The sequence below is a fragment of the Anneissia japonica genome, unplaced genomic scaffold (assembly GCF_011630105.1).
Source record: "Anneissia japonica isolate Jap-2015-1 unplaced genomic scaffold, ASM1163010v1 scaffold724_len3256291_cov202, whole genome shotgun sequence".
NCBI lineage: Eukaryota > Metazoa > Echinodermata > Crinoidea > Comatulida > Comatulidae > Anneissia > Anneissia japonica.
In genome coordinates, this window is record NW_022744966.1 from 3,013,146 (window position 1) to 3,024,492 (window position 11,347).

The following is an 11,347-nucleotide window of genomic DNA, read 5'->3' on the forward strand; positions in this document are numbered from 1 at the left end:
TTAAAGACCACTTTATTTTCTGTGGTCCCAAATCAACAAATATCTTTTATCTTTATTATTCTAATTTGAACCAAAGCTGATAAAGATCCTGGAAACACCGGTACCAAAAGTGGTTTAAATTGGAGGGAGACCTGTATTTTAATCAATTGTGGGTTATTTATGTTTTACAATCGTTTTATATTTTAAAAATATTTTATTGATTTTGTTTGTAATTATCTGTTAACACTAAAGTTTACGGTTAAATTGTCACCCGATATTCGTTAAATCACAAGTACAGTATGAACGTTTCTCTATAAAACTACAGGAAGATTTTTGTATCTGTTGCGTGCTGTGGATGCTAGAACAAAATAAATGAAAATAATTTAGAATTCAATACAGGGGGACAATTAAACTGAGGTTCATGTACGCTTAAAACGTTTAAAGTGACAATTCAATGTAAAACAGGGGCACGTGTGTACACTGCATCTATGCAGCACACAGGTCGTTTAAACATGTGACATTGCCCCTTTAAAGTTTGCCCACAAATTCACTTTCCCGACCGGATACAGGTCCAAAAAAAAGGTGGGGGGGGGGGGTGGTACAATTAAAAAATGTCTTAAGTTAAAAACCGCTTAGAAATGGAAGCTGAAACGTTGATTCTTTTTTTCGACAAATCAAGGTATTTTTAAATGTTGTTAAAGAAAATCTAAGGGGGAGGGTCACAGAGGAACCTTAACATTTTTTGCTGATTTGAGCACTTTTAAATATTATTAACATTAATCATTATCACCATCATCTTCATCGTTCATTATTATTATTATTATTATTATTATTATTATTATTATTATTATTATTATTATTATTATTATTATTATTATTATTACTAGTAGTAGTATTAAACGAAACTAAAATAAAAGCTTGCGAAAGCATAAAAACCTAATTGAACCATGCATTATCACATTTCTGTGATAAAAACCTGGCCTGAGATTTATGTATTTAAGACGAATTTAAGTTGATTTTTTTGTTACTTAAGTTTGAAATATCCTGAGCGGTAAAGCCGTTATAAACTCGAAAATGTAAGCACTTGCATTTAAATTATAGTGAAAAAATGATTATTCTAATGAATAATAAATATATAAATCATCAAACACTGGGTTAGTATCAACAGAGCAGGTGACTTTTATTGATAGAATTTGTTGTTGGGTTTCTATCCGAGCACGGCTCACAAGCATAGTCGTCCTAGGAGCTGACTATCACTATTACATGGTCAGCAAAATTTTTCCTCCATGATATTACAAACCATGTTCTATTTGTATTTATATTATATATAGTAAACATTTCACGTTTATGAGTTATAATTATAGTATTGTGTAGTGTAAGAAATTATAATCCAATTCAGCTTTAATGAAACGTACGGATGTCTTCCTAAGTAAACAAATAGGCAGATCTTTCGAACTAAAGTCCTTGAAAATGGAACCAAACGGATGAAAAACACAATACATTTTCAGAAAAGAACTACCCGGTAGGTAGTACAGTTCAATACCTACAAGGCCATGTGTTCAAAATCTCTGGCTTACAGAGATAAACTGATTACATTTTATCATCCGATCCATCTACATACTTATGGAACGAACTTCCTGACGATATACAAAATTCAACTTCAGTTGGAATTTTTAAGAAGTCCATTAAAAAACCTATTTTGAAACATATTTTTCGCCTCTTGTTTAGCCACTCAGTAATCTTGCTCTCATAGCTTATTTATTAAATTGTAGGTAGGATAGAGGGGATTCAGCTAGAGACATCATTTTAACAAGAGCCTCTGTGAATATTGTTCCAGCAAGCCCCTAACTTTAGGCGCTTCAAAGTGCTGGAAAACGGAGCAGTGGAAATGATTCTTCTGCCATTTATGCCGTTTTTTGTTATTCGTTTTCTTTGTAGTATTGGGATATTCATGGTTGTTTCTTCTTTTTATGTAAAGTAAATAGAGGCAATTTTCTTGTATTATCATTAACATGTTGTCCGTCATGGGAGCAGTTTGTTGTTACGAATCTGATTCCATGGGGTGATCTATTATGTCAATACGCATCACACAAACGTGGTGATGTTAATTGCGCGTTATTAGAGATAATAATTTACATAGTCCTAAGTATTTTACTCTTTTATTTTCAGACCATTTAAAAATGTAATGTTAATTATTGTCTTATTAATCTTTCCTTCACAGAACAAAAAAAAAAAACAAACAAAAACAGTAGGCTTATATACTATTAAGAAGTCAAAAAAAAATGCAACAATTCTTTTATGTTCATCTGGAAAGTTAATTTTAGCTGTTGATACGGCGCGGTGTTGTCCCTGTACCCTATCTGATCACGGATCCCATGCAGCCCACCCAAAAGTGTACATATTTGAGCCCATATTAACAGCATAATTATAATAATATAATGTTCTACACAATGATAATTATAGAACAAATAAATACCATTTTACAAAATACTGTAAGAAAGTGACACATTTATTAGTAATAGTCAAAATATAGGTAAGAATAGGAAAAAAGTTAACATTGAAAAATAGATAGCTTATATCAGTTACAGTGGATACATACATATGGTTCAATATATTATTACATTATTACAGAATATAAATATCACAAATAATTTGATACCTGAACAATGGTTTTTAGCCAAGGAAATAACATGTACCATCTGTACCATCTGAAGGGCTGACAAGAATCCTAGAAATTGAGTCTATGCCTATAGAAAGAAGTATGATTGGACAACATAACAATATGTTTAGGCTTTGTCTCCAAATATATTAAATTTTATCACCAAAATATACATGGAATATACAATTATTTTTTTTATGTTACATAACATATATATATTACATTATACTGTATTATATATTATACATTATTATTCTTATATCAAATCATATATATTATTCTAATGGAGGAGGCAATTCCACCTCCTAACAAATCAGGTAGGTATGGAATATTTACAGATTCAAAATGTTTAAATATGCAAGATGTTTTCGATGGCCATCTAGATGGGGAAATAATAAAGAAAACGAAAACATAGTGAAATCATCACAAAATTTTTCACTAGAAACAAGTCTCATACATTCACATCAAAATTACTAAACATTGAAACAAATAAATATTAATATAAATTATATTGGGATTTTCTGATAACCTCAGAGGAATATTTCCATGGAGTACTAAAGTATAACCACTTTACATTATTTAATCTACGTGCTTCTGATCAAATTTCTTTTTGTCCTTAAACAGCTAACAATATTCAATCAAATAATATATAAACAATACAGTAATCAAAAGTCAATGGTTGCTGAGCTAGCAAATGTCCATGTAACAATTGTAAAGAAATGAATGAAATGATGAAAAATATAAAACATTAAAATACAAGGCACGAAGGAAACGTAGAAATGCACCTTTTAGGCTGCACAGTAAAGCATTGCCTCCCCACGGTGTGATTTTTTTCTGAGAACTGATGAGTAGGAGTTTGAGACCAATCAGACTTACCGAACTCCAGTTATTGTCGTAGCAAACAAATTTTTAACACCATTGTGCAAAGTTTGAAACCAATCAGACTTACCACACTGTAGTTATCATTGTAACTAGTCTTGAAATAAGCTAAAAGGTGAAATATCAATTATGCAAATTAGCATATTCCCACACATTCCAAAAACAACCGGCTACATAGTCTTATTACAGCTATCTTACATAGTTTGAATCCAATTGGAATTACCAAACTTTAGTTATCATGGTAACTAACCTAAATTACCTGATTAGTGAAATATTTATTATGTAAATTAGCAATTAACATATTTACACACATACCAAAAACAATAGGCTCCCTCTTCTTCTTACCTTCTTGCATTCTACCACTTTTGAAACCAATCGGACTTACCAATCTTTAGTTATCATGGTACTAGCCTAAATTACCTTAGTGAAATATAAATTATGTAAATGAGCAATTAGCATATTCACACAAGTATCAAAAAAATTTGGCTCCGCCTTCTTAATTCCACCTTGCATTCTACCAATTTAAAACCAATCGGAATTACCAAACTTTAGTTATTGTGGTAACAAACAATTAATCAACAACAATGATAACAGCATGAAGAAGAACATGGGTAAAACAATAGCCTCCCTGGACCTTCGCTCCTTTGGGGAGGCTAATAATCCCAAATATACAAATACTGTAATCACAGTTAGTGGTATGTTTATATACAGTATTACAATAAATTCTTAAGTACTTGATTGAAATATTCTATTTAAAATGAATTACTAAAGAAGGTATTATAACCTGTTTCAATCTTTAATCATTCATTCAATGCAAGAAAGTAGAGCATATTACAAATTTGGCTTTTAAAATGATTTGCACTAGTATGTAAATGTGCAGTAACAAACAATATAATCTGTGTTGCTGCATTGCACTGTGATAAAGGAACAATGGTGTAAAGACCATATGGCCATAGTCCATCAACAAACAAGTTCCTTAACTATTGCTTGAAAATGTATGTATGTGTAAGTTATTTTAATCATACATGTTATTGCCAAGGAATAGCACAGGAGTGGTCTAAATGTATATAAATTATTCATATATATAATACATAATGTCTATACAGAACAGTATAACATGAAATATAATTCTGTCAATGATGACAAAAACATGTTTAGTTGTGCATATTGTTACATAAATATCAAGAGCAATAATACCCGTCAAATTATGTTATATAATTTTGTGAATGATGATGATGAGGATGATAACAATTGTATAAAATGATTCAGGCAAGATAATACTCATCATTATGCCTTCTCACAAAGGAGTGCCATCTCCTTCATTTATATTATTAACATCATCATTACTATCATTATACTCTTCTTTACCATTATCTGTATCATAAAAATATCATAATTATACTTATCTTAACTACATGACGATCCCCACCCACAAAATATGATTTTTGTAAATTTTGTTGACCTTTGATTGAATCATTAGGATCTTTTATCTTTGTGTGGATGTTATTCAACTATGACAAGTAAAAAAATATATGTAAAATATAACATCAAACACACACTAACTGCAACTATATAATTTTTATGTACTCTTTCTGGCTACAGCTAAGCTTATGTTGCCCTTGCCACTTGACTCAACAAAATCAACATCGACTGACCTCAGCTAGTAGCTGGTAGTGCTCATGTTGACTACTACAACTAAAAGCAACCAGGTAGAGCTGCAGATTAACTAATTATGGTTATGCAACATAACCATAATTTGATACATTACTCGACCATTCAATCGCTTGCTTTGAATCACAACAAAATACAACATGGGCAACTGAGCTCAACAGGACATAAGAGTGCTTGTGTCACCTCACAAAGGTCAATTGAGGTCAGTTGAGTCAAGTTGCAAAGCTCAGCTTATTATCACAACCATTTCATTGTCATCAATATAGTCCTTATTCATCATCATCATCTACAACAACTGTGTTCACTAACATCAACATTATCATCCTCATCATTCTTACCATCAACTAACAACACCAACTGCCGTTATCATTATCACAAAATATAAATGTTGCTTATTATACTCTTCTTGTCTATCAACACAACAATGGCATTATCATCATCATTGTCTTTTTGAGGGTAAAAAAAAACACGAAAAATTTATATTCGCTTATATATTTACAATGTTCTCCAGGGTACCGGAGATCATACAAGCCAGAAGTATTTGAAGTCAGAATTTCTTAAGCTTTCCCAGCCAACAATATAATGGTTTCCTCTCATCAAAATCATAAAGCTCCATGATCACACTTATCAATTTCTTGTTCTCTATCATCACAAACATGCCATTCTCATGCTCATCATCATCATCACTATCTGTTATCATCATCAGAATAACCATTCCCACCATCATCTTAACCATTATCATGCTGACCATTGTATTCAAAGCTTCCTTTTAAAAGCTGGAACCTTGTAACTGAAGGCACTTTTCAAGCTGTGGCGTTTGAGGCTGGTTGGTTGTAAGAGTCATACAATTCTTTGTTTGTTGTACCTGAAAGGAGCGCTTTTCTTTCATCATCGGTAACATCATCTGGAGTGACACCATCTAAAAATAGAGATCAAATTATTCAACTGTCAGTAATAAGATAAGATAAGGTAGATCTGATAAACTTTATTGGTCTATGCACATATAAAATATATAAACAGAAACCAATCATAAAAAAAGACACCAAACAAACATCAAATTTAAAAAAAGCAAAGAGATAAGATATTAAAAGAAAAGATTTAGGGCTATAATTTAAATTACTTAAATTAACTGTTGATAAACAAAATTGTTACACTACTACTCATTACATAATTTAAATATTATATATTAAACATATTAAATATTAATTAAAATTATTGTTAGTACAAAAAATTTCATTTACATCAAATAAGTTGAATTCCAATATCATAAATAAATAATAATATCAATAGTAAATTAAGAAAATTTCATTTTTTTTATGATTGTTGGTGGTGAAGATAACGATGATAATTATCATCATCATTATAACTGCCACTCTCACTATTATCATCATAGTTCTCATTAAATAGAATATGAAATACATTAAAAATATTAAAAACTTTAATTACAATTCACCCTCCAATTCGGGAACCTCATAATTCTGCAAAACCACGTTTGTAAATTGTAATTATAAATATTAACACTGATTACCTCTTTTGCCAATATTGACCGGAATTAAGGTGAGAAGAACCAATAGGGAAAGTACTGCCGCTGCTCCAGGTACAAACGACAGAATGTCACGGTAAAACCATGCACATTTAGCACAACAAGCAGAGGTCCTTGTAAATAAAGTAAATACAGTTTAATCATTAAATTGTTAAAATAAAAAAAAAACAAAGGAAGAAATATATTCAGAGACTGAGTATGTGTTCCATATGTAATAATCCATTGACCAGGATAATTCTTTTTTTTTGATAAACACACAAACATGTCTGGGCACAAAACTGTAGTTCGGCAGTTAAAATGCCTGGATTCCAATTCCAGGGGCCAAGTCGCAAGCACTTTTTAAACAACTCCACTATTTAAGCATTAGTTAATGTAGAATTTCATGTTTATCATTAGGGACTGCCACAAAATCATTAAAATACAATAAAACAAATATTCTGCTACCTGGAGAGTATTTCTAGTATCGTGAATAGATAGTATAATTTCACTTGCATGATTAATACACTGTAGTTTTTAATTTATAATTTCTTTGCGTTTTTTTTGGATAATTTTTGGAAATTGTATTTAGAACATACTTGCAAGGGTGCATCTGTTGTATAACAGCAATTGCAATTCCATTTGACAGCTTGTCTGTGAAACTCATAGCTCCATACACAAATGCACAATTCTCCTTAAAATATTAACAAAAGCTGTGTTAAAATTATTTCTTGAAAGTTTGCATGGTGAGTATCAACAACAAAATCATAGAACTTTTGGTACTGGTATACCATGTGTAAAAATATGGTTTCTGAGGTAAAAAAAACCTATTTTACGAAGTTTTAAGATTTTGTTAAGTTAAAATTGATATCAGATTTAAAAAATTCTTTATTTATGAACATATTGATATAACAATTAAAAGCATAACAGTAATTACAATAGTGAAGAAAAATGATAAATATTACCATAATTTTTTTTACAATTGTAAAATATTGACTATAAAAAATGGTAATAGAAATTTGAAACACTAAAACAAATTTGAATTAATGAGTACACCACAACTTAACAATTAAGATAATTTTAAAACAATACAAAAAATATACATAATGTACACTAACTACTCTGTCTGTTAAACAACTTAAAGGTAAAGGTAAAAAAATACCCACAGCTCGCAGCATCATTGTGCTGGATTCCGTATGGGCGTGGTCTGTGACTACCTACCAACCGTAAAGAAGCACTTATAGTAGCTACCTGTACATGTTCACATCATTTCACTTACGGTGTTGAGATTAATCAGGTCAGCTGTCATAGAGAGTGAGGTCACCAGAACAGTAGAACCTCCAATTCCAAGTAACACTGTTGGTATATACACATATTTGCCAATATTTTGGATATAGAAGCCAATACAGGCACCAAGAACCAACAGTGCCCCCAAACCATAGGTTATCTGGAAAATGAAACAACAAATATTTATTTAACACATCACTTTTTTTATTTATTTAAATCCATATGACTTATTAATGCAGCAGAGATGGTTATTTGGGCCTTAACATTATTGTTTTTATTTCATCATTGATTTCACCGACAAATGTAATTATACAATGAAATAAAATATATAACATCAAAAATGCAGATAACAATAGCATTTCCTGTTATTGCAACATAAAAGCATTAGTTTACAAAAAATTGTGAAATCAAATTTCCTTGCGAATTGTCACTGTATGACTTACACAATTGCAATGCATAATGCTGTGTGGAACATTACCCACTCACTCTCTTACTGTGTGCAAATTTGTATCTGTTACACAAGCTTGACGCTTGACAGACACACAGCGAGTGAAGACCAATAGGAGTATTGACTGCTGGGTCTACCTTTAACTTGAGACAAGCACAATGGATTTGCTCAGTTAAGGCTGGTAATGGCCATGTTGGTACTAAGACCACATAATAATCTGTGCAACCAAGCAACAATGTCCTAGGAGAACATTACATTACATTGTGGCTATAATCTCATACGCTATGTTCTCACACGGCAGCTAACGGTTAGCAGGATCCGAATCCTGCAGCTGCCGTGCGTCCATACCAGAAAATTCCGATCCAGATACCAAGAATATGATGATCGAATCACTGGCCAATAAAAAACTGTAAATTGTAAACGTGTACGTGTGATTGGTTGATAATAGAAACGCGCTCAACTTGCTAACCGATAGCGCTTGCTAACCGTTATCATCAGCAGGTGCTAGCGTTAACGGTTAGCTCCCGATCCGGATACTAGGGCTCTCGTGAGAACCAGGCTCTAGAGTCTAAAGCGGGAGGCTCACTGTGTCATACGACAAATCCAACTCTGCTCCCTGCGAGCGTTTAACGACGTGACGCCGTTTTTTTTTTGATTGTCGATAACGGTTTGAACGGATCGTCATTAAAAACAATCCGTCGCATGCATGGCATGGCGTTCTCTATAGAATCCCGTCAGCTGACGACTGTCGGGTCGCAGCGAGTGCCCAGCTTAAGGTAACTACTATGAGAAGCTCTTGATAAACTTACCTTCCTTCCCAAATGATCATTTAAAAACTTAACAAATGTTGATGCCACAAAACTACTGACATACACTACTAATGGAATGATGGCAATTGAGTCCTTAAAAAGAAAGAATGTAAAAAAAACCAAAATATTTAAAATTGTATTATTTCAACATCATTATCCTCATATTATTATCAAAAACAACATCACCATCCTCATCAGCATCATTATCAAAATCACCATCATTATCACCAACATTATGATTTTTAATTCATACGATGGGACAGATAACAATCTAAAAATTGCAAGATATAACATCGAATAAAAGTACTTACTTTATTTAATTTTAAACTTTCTAAAAGATACATTGGAATGTAAACTTGTGATATGTTCACCATTAATCTGGCACACATGTATACCAAGGCAACCTAGGGAAAAAAAAAACATGTGCATCAAGGCAACTTAGGAAAAAGGGAAAAAGACAAATTTATGAAGGTGATCGACTGTGCTAGAGAAACCCTCAAGAATTCAAATATTACATTGAAATCCAGTGTTCATACAAATGTTGGCTAATTAATTGCGCTTATAATTACCATTGCACATTTTTTGCGCAATATAAATGAATAACCTTTAATTGTGTCCTTTCCACTAGCTGGGAAAACAAAATGTGAGTAAAGCCAAGTCGATATTCACCTGGTGGAATTGAGACTGTTTCAGCCAGCATCTCCACTTCATAGGCTTTTTAATGGGACTGTTTACCTGGATGGAGTCACCCCCTGAATATCCGTGCACACCTGAGGGCTTTTCTTTGGTTCCAATGTGAAAGATAAATGCAAATACCAGTCCAATCCCAACCACTATGAATGACAATTGCTAAAAGTCACAAATAAAAAAGAAAATATATAAATCATACATAATAAATGTCAATTTTTCTTAGTAACATCACCATACACCCTCTCTTTCCAGCTCTATATCATCACTTTTACCCAGTCCACCCTCAACCAATGTTCCCTAAAATGCATTTTCTTTCCCCAGCCTACACGGTTAATACCAATAATGTATAAATGTAATTTTACCATAAACTGAGGCTTGTCGGCTGGGGAAAGATTTCCGTTCTTGGACACCATAACAGCATCTATAAGCACCCAACAGATTACATACACTAATATATTGGAAATGATGGTGAAGGCATATCTAAAAAAAAAAAAAGAAGAAAAAAAGGAAATGAAGTACCGTACTATTTATTTATTTATGTATTATAAATTTGACACATACAAAAAAACATTAGACGCAAATTAAAAGGCAAAATACTGAAAAACATCAATGCTGTGGGAAACAATAGCTGGATCTCAGTAGAGATACAAAAATGATAAGCAACAGCTAAAAAGTAAACATAAGTAAACAGCCAGAAATAGAACCAGAGCTTTCAGACAACACTAGTCCTTCCTCAGTGGCGAGTGAGTGAGGGTAGAAAACGCTAGATGGTATAAAGTGAGAATTTCATGCAAGCATGATTGGAAACAATAGGCTGGGTGAGATTAGAATAAACAGTCTATAGTTTGATTGGCAATTTGTTTCTCCTTGAAACAAGAAAGTATAAAATATCTGAATTAAATGAAAGTCATATATTTTAAAACAAAAACTAAAAGTAATAACCATAAGATTTCTTGGATTCGTAGTTTAGTTTCAAGAGCACATAAACTTCAAGCTGAACTTTGTAACATTAGAAAATTTATGTCATGGAATGGGTACCCTTTGAAAGTTATTAACCATGTACTCAATAAATTAAATGAACCTAAATGTATACATAGGCCTAATGATGATTGCTTGACTAAGATCTGGGCTAGATTGTGTTATCTAGGAAAGGCAGGTGAATTTATTCTATGTAGATGCTTAAACAAAGTAATTAAACACTTAGTTAAAGAGGTAAAATTCATAACTTTATGGCAGTACAAAACAATTTTTTTTTTCCCTCATATTCCTCAAATGTGCTGGGCTTCAAGCCCCCCTGGACCACGCCAGGGGCCCTAGGTGGCCCCCTGGCCCCAAACCTAAGGCTGCTTGCTTCCCTCGCAGATTGCGCCCCCCCCCCTTTTCTGGCAGGCTGGATCCGCCCCTGT

At 32.5% G+C, this 11,347-nt stretch overlaps 1 protein-coding gene across 1 annotated transcript in view; it reads right to left on the reverse strand.

Moving 5' to 3' along the window:
* Positions 1-2,467: 2,467 nt before the first annotated feature.
* The window catches only part of LOC117119804 (major facilitator superfamily domain-containing protein 12-like), a gene marked incomplete in the record, with an annotated part of 11,911 nt that continues 3,031 nt past the window's right edge, over positions 2,468-11,347 (reverse strand). Inside the window, 8 exon segments of the mRNA XM_033264719.1 lie at positions 2,468-6,107; positions 6,717-6,844; positions 7,307-7,401; positions 7,987-8,154; positions 9,252-9,344; positions 9,563-9,655; positions 9,921-10,100; positions 10,304-10,421. Coding sequence (XP_033120610.1) covers positions 5,992-6,107; positions 6,717-6,844; positions 7,307-7,401; positions 7,987-8,154; positions 9,252-9,344; positions 9,563-9,655; positions 9,921-10,100; positions 10,304-10,421 — 991 coding nt within the window.